Below are 18,124 nucleotides of genomic sequence, written 5' to 3' on the forward strand. Positions count from 1 at the left end.
AAAATGCCTAGAAGGTAGACCCCACTCAGATAAAGAGGGAGGATGTGGCAAGCATTCTACAACCTCTTTCAGGTGCCCAGCCTCCCTTCTAAGAAGCCACCATTATCATGGTATTTAAAGTAATCATCTCCTTCCATTATAAAAAATAGTTTTAGGGGCGCCTGGGTGGCTCAGTCGGTTAGGCGGCCGACTTCAGCTCAGGTCATGATCTCGCGGTCCGTGAGTTCGAGCCCCGCATGGGGCTCTGTGCTGACAGCTCAGAGCCTGGAGCCTGTTTCAGATTCTGTGTCGCCCTCTCTCTGACCCTCCCCTGTTCATGCTCTGTCTCTCCCTGTCTCAAAAAAAAAAAAAAAAAAAAAGTTAAAAAAAAATTTTAAAAATAGTTTTATCACCCAAATATGCATTCCCTAGACACTTCAGTTCAGTCTTATGCATTTTAAAAACAGGAGGTCTTTTAAGTCTCTCTTTTTAAACTCTGGGCTCCTCTTTTAGCCCTTCACTTTCTTATAATTTATCTGTGGAAGAATCCAGGCCATCTGACCTGTAGAGTTTCCCACAGTCTGGAACTTCTTACTGCACACTCACGGGGCAATTCCACATGCTGCTTTGTCTCTGTGTTCTCTTCCACTCTCCTTACAAGACTATGGATAGAGGCTAGCAAAATCGTAAGGGGCACATAATGTCTGGTTATTGCTCTTCTGAAGATCTTAGCCATTATTTAATGGTGGTTGTAAAATAGTGATATTCTAATTCGTTTTTCATTTAGTAGTTGGAATACTATCATCAAGAAACATCTCCCCTCATATATAAATTTTGCTTATTCAGGTATACAGTTCATATAGGAAAGGTAAGACAAATAATTGTTTCTCCTTTACCAGTTTATAAAATAAATTGCTTTCCTATCATTTCCCAAAGGTGACCATTTAAAAAATATATATTAAGTCATGTATCTGAAGGATTTTAATCCACTGTATAACTATTGTTGAAGCTAAAATTGTCACATCTTAGTGTCTTCAAGTTGGCTCCTATGTCTTTTTTTTTAATGTTTATTTTCGAGAAAGAGCACACACACAAGCGGGGGAGGGGCAAAGTGAGAGGGGGACAGATGATCCAAAGCGGTCTCCCCACTGACAGCAGAGAACCTGATGCAGAACTTGAATGCGTGAACCGCATGATCATGACCTGAGCCGAAGTTGGATGCTTAACCAACTGAGCCCTCCAGGCACCTCAGCTCCCAAGTCTTTTTTGACACGACTCAAGTAGTTTTTGATAGTTTCTCTGCTATTTCATATATTCTAGACACATTATTGTACATTTCGTGTCCTAGATCTAGAATCTGCGTTTCTCCAAGAAGTCCTGTATTATTTTCATGAGCAATGATCAAGAGATAGCTTTACATACACAAAGTATCTCTTGAGTTCCTATTGAGATCTCCAATTCAAATTCAGGACTACAAAGCTCCTACTTAACTGCTTTCCTGTTTTACCTGTATCTCCTTTCTTCCACACATAAAATCCTGGCTGTCAAAGACACAGGCGCGACAATTAAAATATACCACAAATACCTGGTTTGGTTTTTTTTTACTGTACATTATACACGTAACAGTCTTTGAGTACTAACATTATTATTACTAACACTAATGACCTGATTAATGAAAGCATTACAATTTTAATATATGCTCTTCCAGTTTTCCCCCTCTTTCAAAAAAGAGTTGTGCTGTATTTGCCTCATCAGAGCATATGGCTTTTAACAATGCACTCTAAGCCCTTAGTTTTAGTTCTACAGATACATTTACATTTAACATTTCCCACCAGTCCTTAATTTTTTTTTTTTTCAACGTTTATTTTTGGGACAGAGAGAGACAGAGCATGAATGGGGGAGGGGCAGAGAGAGAGGGAGACACAGAATCGGAAACAGGCTCCAGGCCCTGAGCCATCAGCCCAGAGCCTGATGCGGGGCTTGAACTCACGGACCTCGAGATCATGACCTGGCTGAAGTCGGACGCTTAACCGACTGCGCCACCCAGGCGCCCCTCCCACCAGTCCTTAATTTGATATCTCACCAGTCATTTCAGTTGTCAGAAGTTCATGCTCTAGATTTCTCCGAAAGGGGTAAGAACATATTCTCCAAGTTCTTACAGGTTATTAATAGTTCCTATGTGATCTTTTTACATGAAGGCCAGTTTGGCTATATATAAAGTTAGTATAGTCTGGGGCGCCCGGGGGGCTCAGCCAGTCAAGTGTCCAGTTTCGGCTCAGGTCATGATCTCATGCTTCATGAGTTTGAGCCCCATATCGGGCTCTGTGCTGACAGCTCAGAGCCTGGAGCCTGCTTCTGATTCTGTCTCCCTCTCTCTCTCTCTGCCCCTCCCCCACTCGTGTTCATTTTCTCTTAAAAATAAACATTAAAAAAAAAGTTAGTATAGTCTGAAGACACGCAAGCAAGGGTATACTAAACACGTTACTCCATCCTTCCCCCTGGCACTACAACATTGCTGTCAAAAAGTCTGATGCTAATCTAATTTTTACTTCTCAGAAGTAAAAAAATTTCACAGAAGTGACTTTTTTTTTAAAGGTGTCCCTGTCCCAAGGTTTTTTGTTTTTTTTCTTTAGAAGCCAGTAATTCTACTAGGATTTTCCTTGATATTGCTCATTCTAGGACCCTGTCCTTAGAGAAGTGCTGTGGTCATGTAATATATAGTTTCAAATAATCTAATTTCAGGAAAATAAAGAAGTTTCTTGAATTACAGATTTTAGTATTTGTTCGATTCCCTTGTTTTGGTTTTCCTCTTCACAGATTCCTACTATCCACATATCAGTCACCTTTCCTCTCTTCAATATTTGATACTATCTCTTGAATTTGTTTTACTTGTTTTCTTTTGGGTTTTAAACTTTTTCCTATTTTGCACATTCTATTTATGGCAGCATTATGGATTGTGTTTGATGCTACTGAATTCCTTCTAGTTTAGTCTTCATTGCTAAATAATTTGGTTTATTTTTACATTTTTCCCCAAGTTTTTCCAAGTCTGTTTTGTTTTTTCATGTCTTGTATATTTTTAATTTTTTAAACCTGTTTTGAAATTGTAGGCTACATTTGGGGGCACTTGGCTGGCACAGTTTGGTAGAGCATAGGACTCTTAATCTCAGGGTTGTGAGTTCAAGTCCCACATTAGATGTGGAGTCTACTTAAAAAAAAAAAATTAGAAATCATAGGTTACATTTGATCTGTCCTGTGGGCATATTTTCTGATGTGCTGTTATCGTCTGCAGATATGTTCTTCTATTCCTTATTCTCATAATAACTTTGTATGAGATCAAACCTTGATACTTTCCTATTACTGTTTTTATTTAATTAAAATATTTTTGTTATGGGGTGCCTAGGTGGCTCAGTTGGTTAAGCATGCTATTTCAGCTCAGGTCATGACTTTGTGGTTTGTGGGTTCAAGCCCCGTGTCAGATTCTGTGCTGACAGCTCAGAGTCTGGAGCCTGCTTCGGATTCTGTGTCACCCTCTCTCTCTGCCCCTCTCCCATGCACACTCTGTCTGTCTGTCTCTCTCCCTCTTTCAAAAAAAACATTTAAAAGAAATTTTAAAAAGTATTTTTGTTGTAAAATGTAACACCGAAAAGGGTATGGAATTTAAATGCATAGCTTAACAAATTATTACAAAGCAAACAATACTGTAAGCATCACTCCATATTAAGACCTGGATCGCACATCATGCTTATGAGCCTCCTAACTTTCTCCCTCCCAATCAAAGCCCCCTCACTCCCTCAAAAGTAATACTACCATCCAGACTATTACATGACCCTTTTTACTTTTTTTTTTTTTTTTTTTTTTTAAGAGTCTTACTCCCTAACACTCTTTAGTTTAACCTGTTCTTGAAGGTCATTAAACAGAATCGAATTGGCTGTCTGACTTATTTCATTAATATGCTGTTCATAAGATTCATGTACTTCACTGTGTGCAACTATAGTTTTCATGATTATATAATATTCCAATGTAAGACTATACCACAAATTATCCATTTTACTGTTGATGAACATTTGAGTTGTTTCCAGTGGGAGATAATATCTATAATTCTGGTACATGCATGTTAACAGTGCATATAATTGCAGAGTATATTCATAAAAGTGGATATTTTGGGTTGCCATAAGGCCACATACATTCAGATTTATTAGATGGTACCCAGTGATTTCCCAAGTGCCTGTACCAATTTACACGCTAACCAGCAGGATATGGTATTTCTCTTTTCCTCCCACCCTCTCTCCTTTTCCTTTCTTCCATTTAGTTATTCATTAACCTACATCCGACTTAAAAAGAAGTCAAGGTGTGCATCTCCTAGCAGTCCTCTCCCCTTCCCCTAATTTAGTTAGCACGTAGATGAAACCTTCCACCACTATCTGGGTCTTCAAAAGATCTGAGGTGGGGCCTGGGTGGGAGAGCAGAGCACCTGAAGTCTCCCTTCTGGAAAGTGATGTGGCCGATCCTCTGAATATGCTCACTAGCCCCATATTGCAGAAAGGGCCTCTCCCTGCACATTGAGGGAGGCTCAATAATCAAGCCCCCTCCCTCAGGAGCCAGTCAGTTACACATTCAACCATAATGGGAGCAGCCACTAGGTGCCAACCTGTTCCTGGAAGCTCAGGGCACTGTTTTGTTTTCTTCTGTTTGAGGTAAAGTTCAGATAGAAACATAAAATTCAACATGTTAGCAATTTTAAAGTGTACAATTCATTATGTATGTTCACAACATTGAACAACCATCACCACTGTCTACTTCTAGAACATTTTCCTTACCTCAAAAATAAACCCCATGCCCATTAAGCAGTCATTCCCCATTCCTTCCTTCCCCAATGCTTGGCATCACTAATCTGCTGTCTCTATGGATTTGCTGCTTCTGGATAAGATATAAATGGAACAATACAAAATGTGACCTTTTGTGTCTTGATTCTTTCACTTAGCATAATGTTTTGAAGGCTGATCAACATTGTATAATGCAGCAGAACTTCATCCTTTTTTATGGCTGAATAATATTTCACTGTGTATGTATCTACCACATTTTCTTTATCCATCAATTGATAGACATTAGGGTTGTTTCCGCTCTTTGGCTACTATGAATATGGATGCTGCTATGAACATCTGTGTACAAGGTTTTGTCTGAACATATGTTTTCATTTCTCTCTATATACCTAGGAATGGAACTACTAAGTCTTTTTTTTTCTTTTCATGTTTATTTTGAGAGAGAGAACGAGCGTCCACATGTGTGTGCAAGCAGGGCAGGGGCAGGGGCAGAGACAGAGGGAGAGAGAGAGAATCCTAAGCAGGCTCTGCACTGTCAACACAGAGCCTAACTATGGGCTCAATCTTATGAACCATGAGATCATGACCTGAGCTAAGATCCATGAGTTAGAAGCTTAACCACCTGAGCCACCCAGGCACCCCTGGAACTACTAAGTCTTATGGCAATTATATGTTTAACATTTTAAAGAACTGCCAAACTGTCTTCCATAGCAGCTGCAGCATTTTACATTTCCCTTAGCATGTACAAGGGTTTCAGTTTCTCTACATCCTGATCAACATGGCCATTTTCTGTTTTCTTTTTTTCAATAGCCATCCTAGTAGGTGTGAAGTAGTACCTCACTATGGTTTCCATTTGCATTTCCCTAATGACTAATGATGCTGACTATCCTTCCATGGGCTTACTGGCCATTTGTAGATCTTCTCTGGGAAAAAAAAAAAAAAAAAAAAAAAAAGGCTATTCAAGTCCTTTGCTAATTTGTTAATTGGGATGTCTTTTGTTGAGTTTCAAGAATTCTTTATATATTCTGGATATTATACTCTTATTAGAGAAATGATTTACAAATATTTGCTCCCCGTGTGTTGACTTATTCCTTTCTTAATGTTGTCTTTGAGTCACAAAAACCGTTAATTTCGATGAAGTCCAATTTATCTGGTTTTTTCTTTTTTTTCTTCTGGTGCTTATGCTTTTGGTGTCTTACCAAAAAATCTGTTGCCAAATCCAAGGTCATGAAGATTTACTCTTGTTTACTTCTAAAAGTTCAATAGTTTTAGCTCTTATGCTCAGGTCTTTGACCCGGGCTGAGTTAGTTTTCACACATGATGTAAGGTAGGAGTCCACCTTCATTCTTTTGCATGTGGATATCTAGTTGTTTCAGAACCATTAACTGAAAAGACTATTCTTTTCCCTATTTAACCGTATTGCCACCCTAGTAAAAAAAAAAAAAAAATCAATTGACAATAGATGTATGGTTTTATTTCTGGATGTTCAATTCTATCCCATTGATCCATATGTTTATCTTTATGCCAGTATCACATTGTTTTGATTACTGTAGTTGTGTAGTAAGTGTTAAGATTGAGAAATGTACATCCTCCAACTTTGTCCTTTGTCAAGATTGTCAATTTGGGGTCTCTTGAAATTCCATATGCATTGTAGGATCAGCTTGTTCATGTATGCAAAAAAGGCAGTTGCCATTTTGATAGGACTGCATTGAATCTACAGATCACTTTGGGGAAATAATGTCACCTTTACAGTATTTTGGCTACTTCATTTCTATATACATTTTAGAATCAGCTTATCAGTTTCTACCAAATTGCAAACTTCCATCCACCTGCATTGTCCCCAGTCTTCCTTCCAAAAGGCTTTCCTACATTTGTTATAGAGGACATCAATAAACTAACTCATGTATTAAACCACTAGAGAGGTTAATGCTTCCTTCTACATTAGGGAATTTCCTTCTTAGAAAAGCAAGCTGAAATTACAATGAATTTACTGAACCTATCTTTCTCTCAGCCTTAAAAAACTAATTTATAACGTGTGAACTTATAAATTCATGAAAATAATCTCCCTATTCACAAAACTAAAAAAACTGTCTTACCTGTATAGCAAAAGTACCAACTCCACCTGAAGCACCCAAGATTAAAACACTGTAATGCAAAAGAAACTACAATTAATGAAAATATTAGGTCAACATAATGGGATAAATAAACAAGAGTTTTTCAATATGAACTGGCTCAAAGCAAATAAAGTCATTCAGCTTCCCAAGGTTATATCACATAAGGATTTTCATTTTAGGCTCACCAAGAATCTATAAATGCTTAAAGTTAAACATTCTATGAACTCTCTACTAAGAATACCAAATACCAAAAATATCAAACACCAAAAATACCCACATATTGTATTTTTTTTTTAAGTGTCTCAAACAGTTCTTGGTAACATATGCCTTACAATTTTTCCAGGCTAAAATTATCATAACTTTCTCTATAAGAGGGAGCTATGGGATCCTTTCAGTGTGTTAGATTCAGTAGCTCTCTAAGAACAAAATCACATTCCTGACCACATTCCTGCCAAAGTAGAATGTCTTTTGTTCAGACATGTCCCGACAAGCTCATCAACTTTCATAAATAGAAATCAATCTTATCCTCAATTTGGCTTCCTATTAAAGCAGATGAATCTGTCCTATCAGCACAAACAACCTTGGGCTCCAGGGTTTTACTACATTTGCTTAGTGTAGCCCTCTTGTCCTTCTAGACCAAGGGTGTTCAGTTTGGAGTTTACATCCTCCAGGCTCTCTCCCTCGCCCTGTCTCACTCCTATCCTACCTTCGGTTTCATTTTATGGCCACGGATACCATCTAACATCCCGGATCATTTTGCTATTTTGGGGTTTGGATTCTACACCTCTCTTACTGCCCTTAACACGCCAATCCTGGGTTCCTATCAGTTTGGTCTCAACCCAAAAGGACTTCCTCTCTCTCAGCTCCGGTTGCCCAAACTATGTCAGTCCCTCTTTGACTTGGCAGCTAGAAAGTGCAGAGAATTTTGCCACCTGCCTCTAGCAAGTACACAGGATCTCGGGACATGCATTCTGTCTATAATCCTAACCCGAGTTTCATTTTATGTTTTCCTCTCTTACCCAAATCACAGAAGGCTGTTCGTCACCCTTTAGATCTTAAAAGTTACTACTAAAATTTCTGAGCCAGCTATTCCCTTTGAAAGCAATACTATTAAATGTAATTAAAATCAGTCTCCTTGTTAATTGTGTTCCTTCTAGAGAAATTACTTTTAATTTTCAAAGAATTATAAAGTGCACAGAAGGGAAAAAAACCTTCAAAGACAACTCCTCTAAAATCCTACACTTCATACATTTAATAGCTTGAGTACTTCCTAAACGGAGGAAGAATGAGAAGCATTAAAACTGCCTCACAGACATATCCAAAAATTAATTCATCCATGAAATATTCTCTTGTTATTCTGGCCCATTTTTATGGAAATGTGGTAAGTTAAACATTCATGTAAATTCTTCACAGTCTAATCTTTATCTCAACTCTGACTTCTATTTCCTAAATAGAACTCTCTCAGCTACCCTGGTCCCCTCACTCTTATGCTCAAGTCCTATGCATACTGGCCCATTCCTCAAACTCTCAAATGCCTTTACTGCTTGCTGAAGTGTCCCTGCCCTTGCAGCCAAATCCGTTTTCCTACACCCCTAAAAAAAAGCCCCAATGTTATGCATTTGGCATTTGCCATGATGTTAACTTTCACCCATATGCTTGCTTCCCAAGCTATTCTGGAAGGCTTTGAGGGGAGAGAGCACATATTATGAAGCACTGGGCATACTACCCTGGACATAACAAATGCCTGATGTTTCTTGACGTCAAATATCATCCAAATCAGCAGTTTATCCTACAATCAAGGCAACAATTGCTACTACCTCAAGTGAGGGAATCACTCTGATATTTGGAAGACTGCATTAAAATTTCTTCCAGTAAAGAAAAGTTTGAAATTCATTTCTACTTCTCTCCCTGGGAATGCTGTATTAAGAGGATACCAGGGACACCTGGGTGGCTCAGTCAATAAAGCATCAGACTCTTGATTTTGGCTCAGATCATGATCTCATGGTTCATGAGTTTGAGCCCCACTTGGGCTCTGCTCTGGCAGTGTGGAGCTTGCTTGGGACTCATTCCCTCTCCTCTCTCTCTGCCCCTCCCCTACTCTCACTCTCTCTCAAAGTAAATGAACAAACAAAAGAGGATACCAAACATAATGGCTGCTTAAGGACCCAACTGCCAGATACATCTCCAACCTTATTATTGTCAGCTGATCGCCTCCCCATAACTCTTGATCCACAGTGGCCTCATTCCTCCAAATTAAAAAGCAAAAATGTTGTTTCACAGCACTGCTTGGCAGAAGAGGGAGTGGTTCTACAACAGCAGCTTCAGTTCCTGATATTGCCACTTGATGGCACCTCCAAGTGCAAAACAGGCAAGGCGCAAGCCCGTTGGAATGCCACAATCAGCTCGTAAAGAAGACCTAGGGACACAGCATTCTCTCGTCCTGCAAACTCCATGTTTTGTGCAGATTCAATCAGGGCCTGCACTTTTCTTCAAAGTCTCAAAAAAGGACAGTAGGCAAAATGAATTTTCAAGGCCAGCAATAGGTCAGTTAGTCCTCCATGGTTTGAAGTCCTGTGGCTGAACTAACTATTCTTGTACTCTTCAAAGCACTTTCAATACAAAGGGAAAAGCACCGCTGTTGCTTACCCCCAGTGGCCCTTCACTGAAGTGCTATACAGCAGAAACACTTTCTACCCAGCTTGCTATAATGGTCACACTATATATTCAAGCCTCGCTGAAGTAGAAGTCTATTTGCCGAGTGAAGAATATTGCTTATTGTATAGAGCAAGTACCCAGGAAATACTCTATTTGGAAAAAGCACTATAATTCAAAATGGCCAAGATTTTTAATCACGTTCCTCTCTTACTTCCTAAGTTCACATGTGAAGCTCTTCTTTGAAGTCAGTGGGATTTGCACTCTGGCAGAGATAAAAATACAGGAGAAAGTATGAATAATTATTACACTGCATATGCATTCTTAAGCCCTACAACCTGATTTTCCCTGTCACCTCTGCCTAATCTCTGAATTCCGCCTAAACATACATTAAGGTACTAAGTCAATGTTGGCTTCTTTTCCATGACTGAGTCACTTTTTACTGTATTTGGGCATCTAAGTCATCTACAATCACATTTTCAGTATTACAGCCTGATGAGGTAAGGCATCAACACCCAAACTGCCTTGCAAATAAAAAAAATATATGAAACAGAACAGAGATCCAGAAACAAGGAATAAGCTTTCAAATTTCTATATCCTGGCTTAGCCCCAGAAATCAAAAGGCCAGGACTGGGGATCTAGAGACCTGGGTTCTAGTCCTAATTCTCACTAATTGAACCTGCATGCCTCAGATTCATCTGGGAAATGATGATCACCCTAGGAGTCCACAAAAAAGAAAAATTGGCTTTTTCCATCTTATTTAAGCTTATATTTACTTTCCCCATTTTTCTAACATAGAAGTATATGACCTTCATGATTCTCCCTAGACAATGTGCTTGTGGGGTGGGGGGGCAGGGGAAGAAGCCACGTTGCAAGATTAGAGTGCCTTCTATTTAAAGTCCTAATGGCTCAGGAACAAAGATGACTTAAATATGGCTAACTCTTCCATAAGCAGAAACAAATGGTCTTTAAAAACTAAGGATGATGATGGGGCGCCTGGGTGGCTCAGTTAGTTGAACGTCTGACTCTTGATTTCAGTTCAGCTCATGATCTCAGGGTTGTGGGACTGAGTCCAACATCAGGTTTCAAGCTCAGCTTGAGATTCTCTTTCTCCCTCTGCCCCTCTTCCCGACTCGCACTCTAAAATTAAATTAAATTAAATCAAATCAGATAAAATTAAATTAATATAGGGGCGCCTGGGTGGCTCAGTTGGTTAAGTGTCCGACTTTGGTTCAGGTCATGATCTTGCAGTTTGTGAGTTCGAGCCCTGTGTCAGGCTCTGTGCTGACAGCTTGGAGCCTGGAGCCTGCTTCGATTCTGTGTCTCCTTCTTTCTACCCTCCCCCACTCGCAGTCTGTCCCTCTCTGTCTCAAAAATAAATAAACATTAAAAAACTTTTTGATTAAATTCATATAAAAACTAGGGATGATGCTAAAAAGGTTATAATCTCATTTATTTCTCATGCTTTTAAATCTAGGGGAAAAAAGGTTATATAGCAAAACATGCTAAATTTACTTCCTAAAGTGAGAAACTTAATTTGAATAAGTAGAACTACAAAACAAATTAACCACACTCAGCCAAGATAGCCTAGATTTGTGTGTCCTCTTCTAAGCCTCTGTAATTCATGTAGACATTCCCCAATTTGCAGAAGAGTTCATGTGTGAATTAGTTGTTTGGAACTTTAAACACATTTTCCCATGAAAACAAAGCTATTTATATATGTTAGCAAGGTGCCCAGGGTAGCCATTTATTAAGGCTTAGCTAACCCATAATGGACCAAGAACCTCATACAATATTATAACAATGATTCTGTGGTAATGAAATTCAGAAGTTCAACCAGAGGTACCAGGAACACATCTCCCCAAATGGGACAGGCAGTGGAAACCATCCCAAATCACTGGTTCCTTCAATCTGGTGTAGAACAGAGAGAAAAAAGGAAGATGGGAAGAAGGAATGTTTATGATGGCAACAATACGACAGATAAGAGACAAAAGGAGCATGGTTGGTCAGAGAAAAATTTACCACAGAGCTGGCAGGGTTCAGGACACAACACCCCCAAAAATGGCATGTTGGCATGTTGAATATTTTAAGTTAATGGAAGTTGAGAAACAGCATATACAGGAAGGACTCCCTGACCTTCTTCCCTAAAGCAGGTCACAAGACCCTCATGTGAGAGGTGTGCTCCTATACCTGGAGGAAAGGGACATCCTTATCTCCAAGACAGAAAGGTACAGAGAGGAATCCCAATGGATAGGCCTTGCTAAAATTTCCAAGTTGATTATGCTTAGCTCATACCATTTGTCCTGTCACTTTTTTTTTTTTTTTTAAAGACTCTTCACTCATCAAATGTAGCATAAAAACACTCAGGTTTAACCATTTCTTGAGATCTTCATTTCCTTATGAAGGTCTCAGGTCATGTAAAGCTCAAATGTGTGTGCTTTTTCCCTTTTTAATTTGTCTTTTGTTTACAAGGGGCCCCAGGCAAGAACTTAGACTAGAAGAAAACCCTATTTTCCTTCTTAGCAGAACCAATGAAGCTTTAGCTCCAGGCCCTTTCCTTACAAAGGCCCTGAGATGAACCCCTAGCAAAATATCTGCATAGACACAGATTTTTGTAAAATTTGCAAACGATATATGCTAACGAAGAGGCAGAATATGTTGCCCCCAAATATACCACCTTTGGCATAAGGATTATTTTGAGCTGAAGGCAGTTAAGAAGCAGCAGATCCAAGAAAGCTCTCTGCCCTTCCCCTGTTTTCCTAAGGACATAAATTTACAAAGGCATACCTCCTCTTCTAGCTACCAGGAAGACACAGGTTAATCCCTAGAGATAACTTTAGACTCTTATCTGTGGAGGAGGCACCAACTTCAATCTGTACAACAAATTTTACCTTGCTTTTCCTGGTAACCTCTTCACAACAGCCTTCCCCCACGTTTCTCTCTTCCGTCTTTAGCTGAAGAGGTTTTTTTAGTCTGAATTCTAAGCTACCCATTTGAGTTCCTCATTTTCCTCTAAGTATACCTCATTAATATGTGGTATACACATTAATAAACTGTGTTTCTCTTGTTAATGTTTTATTACAGAGGTCTCAGCAGAGAACTCAGGTAGAGGGAAATGATTTTTCCTCCTGTATTAACTCCGATCCGTTAAAATTTCTGTCTCTTTCCATTTCTACACCCTCCTTTACACTTCCCCTCTTGACCGGTAACACGAGATTTGGCTGAAGGGAACCAGGGAACTAACAGGGTTCAGGACATGCTAGCCCAAAGGGAAGGGAAGCGCATTTGGAAATACATTTTGCGATGCAGTTAAAAGTCCTTTCTGAGTAAAGTTATGGCAGGCCGGTTCCTGCTTAAGGAATGCCTTCCAGGAATACTCCTACTTCCCACCAATTTAGCACAACAAAGCATCAAGAACCTGTTATCTTATTATGATAAGAGGGACATATCACAGTAGCTGGCACTGGATTATGCAAGTAGTGAGGAGAAAAATGGTTAAAGAAGGTTTGAGATGTGCAGAACCAGAAGCTAGTCTGTAGAAAGTTCCTCCAATTAAAAGACATGTAAAAACTTAGAACACACCACTAATACATTAATTCTTAGATCAGGACCCACAAAATGGAGGCTACCCCAAGGCCTGGTCCACGTCAAATCTAAACCTAAGTAAGTCTGCCCTTACAAAGAATGCATCACTGTCAAGGAAACCAAACACTGATCACAATCCTCCAACTCAGCTTTAGCTAGCTGACCTTACTAAGAAATAGGCCCTGCTAGCTTTATCAGGAAATCACTGACCTCCTGGCCAACCACGCCATTTCCGTGCTGCCTCTTCCAATGCTCTATGAAGCTCGCTCCTGCCCAAAATCCTTCAGGAAGAATGCTCCCCTGCTTGAGAGGCACTGTGCTCCCCAATCTATGGCTTGTTTCCCCTTGAACACAGGATAAATGCACTAGCACACTATATTATTTTTGTCATTTAACACTGCTACCAGGAAGACATCAACACCAAACTAACAAATGAGGGCTGTCAATTAAAATGCAAAAGCATTTGAGGCTTACTCACTGCATGAGAAAACTTGGACTCCCTAGAAATCTTAGAGCTCCCACATTAACTCGGAAGACATTTTTCCCAGTTTGATAACCATCCTAAATTTTACAGGACATGAACAATGAGTTGTGCCGTGGACGGGGAGACAGCAGAGTTCGGAAACAGTATCAGGTTTTGGCTTAAGGGAAATGCCAGCTAATGGACATTAGGAATGTAGAGAAGAGCCAGGGTGGCGGTCAGAAAGTCTTGTTTTGTACCAGGTGAGCTTCAAATATGAAGAAGCCATCTAACTGAAACTCAGCAGAGAGTTTGGCATTAGAAACAGATCTGCAGGGGCGCCTGGGTGGCGCAGTCGGTTAAGCGTCCGACTTCAGCCAGGTCACGATCTCGCGGTCCGGGAGTTCGAGCCCCGCGTCGGGCTCTGGGCTGATGGCTCAGAGCCTGGAGCCTATTTCCGATTCTGTGTCTCCCTCTCTCTCTGCCCCTCCCCTGTTCATGCTCTGTCTCTCTCTGTCCCAAAAATAAATAAACGTTGAAAAAAAAAAAAAAAAAAAAAAAGAAACAGATCTGCAAGCTTCCATAATATACACAGAAGCTGGGAGTAGGTGAGAGATCTCCGAGAGACAGAGAGTAATGATGGAGTGGACACTGGGAACACAGTAACAGTTAAGGATTGGAGAAAGAAAGGGTCCTCTAAAAATTACAAGAAATGGTCAAAAAGGCAAGAAAACTAAAGGAGTCCAGGGTCCTGAAACCATGAAAAAAGTGAGTATTAAGTTAGTGGTTAACAGTGCCATATACTTCACGAAGATCAAATGATAAGAAGAACTGAGAAAGATCACCTGGTTGGCCACTTAGTCAGCTATGACCCCGGTGAGAACAGCTGCAGCTGAATGGCAATGCTGGAAGCTAAATTATGGTCACTGAGGAGCAAATGACTTCTCAACTTCCCAAGATATTATCCTAGTCACCCAGAAAACTCATCTGTAAAACACAAATTGCTAGGAGAAAATTTTCTACTATCTCTTTGATTGAGCCCTCCTGGGGCTCCAGGGAGTCCAGAAGCAGAGTCAAGATCCATTTGCATCACACCGGCCAGAGTCTCCACCCTCCCTCTCCTCTTCTCCCGGCCCCAAGATTTCTTCACAAAGGAGCAAGTAAAGAGCCGGGGTTTCTTTCTTCTCCCCCCTACCCCTCTAACCCTACCACCCAGTCAAGTGCAAATGAAAACCCGAACTCCACAGGGGTGGCGGGAGCGGAGACGGGGGGAGAAATAGGTGGGTGGTCCAGTGAAGAACAGGCAGAAGGCTTCTGAAAGAAGGAAACTGTTATTACCGATATAAGCACAGTGGTGGTAGTGATAGTGGGGGATAAACCCGATGTTTTTCAAGTTGCAGCCTGTGTAATTCTGTAACAGAACTAATCAGACACACAATTTACAATCATAGGACAAAATTTTACTGTCAAAAAGCCTAATCAGGTAAGAAACAGCGAAAAGCATTCCTAAATTCATTGCATTGTATACACAATTTAAAAGTGAAATTTATTTTGTAGAAGAGGAATGGTTCAATTTCTAAGACTTTCTAATACTTCTGTCAAAAAGAGTGAAGTACAACTTTCCCTGTAAAAGATGAATTTCAGGTAGAGCATGAAATACGCAAGATGTACCATGACACTACCAATAAATAGAACATCAGACTGAACTGCTTTCAAAATATACCTGGTGTAACCACTTTTTAAAACCTGTCTATCATCTTGAGAGCCCTAGGTTATCTAGGTTTTCCAACTTAATAAATCATGAAGAAACTATGGATGGGCTGGTAACAAAAAAAAAAATCACTTCACCTGACATTTTCTAGTGCTATCAAAGTGTGGGCATAAATGACATTTTGTGACATCAATATTAAACTATTACCTCGGTTAACTGATGCTCAGTTGTTGCAGAAATACAATTATATAACAAAAAAGGAAAAAGTAAACACATTGAACTCTTAGAAAGCTTGGTCTTAATTTCAAAAAGCTGTTTGTTATAAAGAAATCCTATAAAATCTTCCAGGGTGCTGATGGGTGTTTTTGTTTTTTTTTTTTTAATTAACCAGTTAGAAAAACAGACTATTAAGACCCTGTTAACAAACACTGACCTGCTTTACTGCAGACTAAAACATGCCTCAATGCCAACAGCTAATAGAGAATAATTATGGCTTAGAGACACTAAAATATGCTCCCCCATTCACAATGAATAGTCAAACTGAAAAAAGCCACTCTGGACACTGGAACCTCTGAATTGATGTATAGTAAAATCCCACTCTCGTCAGAATTTCTTCACATAAAATTATTTTTTATAGTGCTTTAACATGCTCACATCACTCGTTCAATTCCCACAAATAAGGAGTGGGAGAAGTGGGCCATTATGACCACTTCAGTAGACAACTTTCCTAGAGCACCCAGGGGCCAGGTCTCATTACCACTTGGAACAAAGGCATGTTACAGGTCAGGTCACCAAGTATGTGGGGATGCAGGAAATTCAGGAGATGAGCTAAGGAGGCTCTTTACAGTAGATTTCACTCCAGTGTGGTTAATATGTGGCTAAATCAACGAACACACCCAACTGAATATACAATATAATGGCCTTAGAAGGTATAAGACTTCCCACTTCTCAGAGCTCCCCTAACAACCTGCCCCGTCCTACACCCAGTGCGTTGGAGGAAACTGCGCAAGACCGGAAATGGCACGCACATGGTCACCTCATTAGTCGGCAGCAGAGTTGGAGAACAGGACCTGGGGCTCTATTTCCCCAGTTCCAAGCCATTACTGCTTAAACAGAAGGCAATGCAGTACCAAGGAATTACCCACAAGGCTTATAATAAAATGGGGGCACAGATCCATGTACCTGAGAAGAGGCAACTAGAGTTGTTTCTAAATTGTCTTCAAGATACTAAAAACAAGTTATGTGTGGAGAACCCTGAACTGGCAAAAGAAATGAGCTCTCTAACCATAGTGCACTTATGGTCACGCAGGCATAGAAAGTCTGTTTTTAAGGAAGAACCAAACAAAACAAAATAATAAAGCATCAATGTCAATGCAGAGCCTACAGTAATAATAAAGGTCTAAAAACCCTGAATTTTGCAAGGTTATTAATGAAAACAAACCATTAGAAAAATCTTTGTGGCCAGACTAATTTACTTTAAACAAAGTAGTTGACCTAAATGGTAACTTCAAAAGCTTAAAAAATAAACAGGATTGACCTTTAGAGTAAACACTTGCCATGAATTCTACAACAAAGGGTAGCACTTCATTAGATGAATCATCTTCACATTGCTTTCAGAAATACAGCTATTAAGCTTTCATTAAATTCAATCCTTTATAACCCAACACATTAAATGTAAAGGGTAAGGTTTCAGAAAAGTATAGTTATTTTACCTGCACAATTCTTAGTAATCAAAAAACTCATTTTAACTTATTAAAAATTGACCTATAGCTCTCTCCTTTATCACCATCATTAAATGGTTCTTAGTCTCTCCTTTTCTCACCAAAAAATAAAATCAGTATCCCCTATCGGGCCAACTTTCTAAAATACAAAAAAATACAATCTCATTGCTCATAACAGCAGCCACTATTTACTGAGTGCCTTCCATGGGCCACAATCTGGGCCACTAGTTTTACTTGTGTTCTCTCATTGAACCATTAAAACAAAACTCACAGAAGAGAAGTGACGGAGGGCGCCACCCAGCTAGAAAGTAGCAGGGTCTGGATACGGACTCAAGTACACCGAAGACATTTCTACTCACTGCTGTTGCTAACTCAAACAATAAACACTTTGAAGCACAAGAATTGACCTAACGGGTGCCAGGCACTGAGCCTAAGAGAACTTAAGAATAATCAACAGTGTTTTGCAGTCCCTTTATATCTGGTCTTTGGAATATAATATGCAAGTGAGAGAGTAAATCCTAGTAGAGGTAGGAAAACAAAACAAAACAAAAACACCTGCACCTTCACAGCATTCTTCAGAAAATGTATAAGATGATCCTTAAAACTTTTAAGGAATCTAATAAAAGCTAGGATCTTCTTTGCAGAGATTCACATACGAAATCACACTATTTAGGCGATTCACACAACTAAAGTTCACCTACATGTTTCCATTTAAAAATTTTTAATTCCCATTTGCTCGGACTAAGAATCAACACAAGAAAGTGCAACCTGACACAAATAGAGTTGAAGGGAGGTTTAGATGTCACAGTTGATACTTACCGTTTTCCTGTGCAATTCTTGTCATTCAGGCCGCCAACCTTGTGTATGGCAGACCAGGCTGTGAGAGCCACATACGGCAAAGAGGCAGCTTGAGTATGAGTGAGTGATTTGGGCTTCAGAGAGACCTAAATTCGAAGAGAGCAGTTAAAAATAAGCAATGACTTGCAAACCTATGAACACAAGTAAACATCTTTACCTGTGTAGGAATCCAACTACTTTCATAGATAAGTCTGTAACATTCTACCAGGTTCAGTGTTTACTGC

The 18,124-nt window shown here is 39.7% G+C and overlaps 1 protein-coding gene across 5 annotated transcripts in view; it reads right to left on the reverse strand.

Moving 5' to 3' along the window:
• RTN4IP1 (reticulon 4 interacting protein 1) overlaps positions 1 to 18,124 on the reverse strand; it is a 61,798-nt gene that overhangs the window by 29,431 nt on the left and 14,243 nt on the right. For all 5 annotated transcript variants that reach the window (XR_007152026.1, XR_007152027.1, XM_047857841.1 and 2 more), the window contains exons 4-5: positions 17,862 to 17,986; positions 6,896 to 6,944 (exon numbers count right to left, since the gene is read on the reverse strand). Coding sequence is in view for 3 of the 5 variants with exons in the window: in XM_047857841.1 (XP_047713797.1) it covers positions 6,896 to 6,944; positions 17,862 to 17,986 (174 nt within the window). In the remaining 2 variants the exon portion in view is untranslated. The remainder of the gene's footprint in view (positions 1 to 6,895; positions 6,945 to 17,861; positions 17,987 to 18,124) is intronic.

The sequence above is a fragment of the Prionailurus viverrinus genome, chromosome B2 (genome assembly GCF_022837055.1).
Source record: "Prionailurus viverrinus isolate Anna chromosome B2, UM_Priviv_1.0, whole genome shotgun sequence".
In the NCBI taxonomy this organism is placed as follows: Eukaryota; Metazoa; Chordata; class Mammalia; order Carnivora; family Felidae; genus Prionailurus; species Prionailurus viverrinus.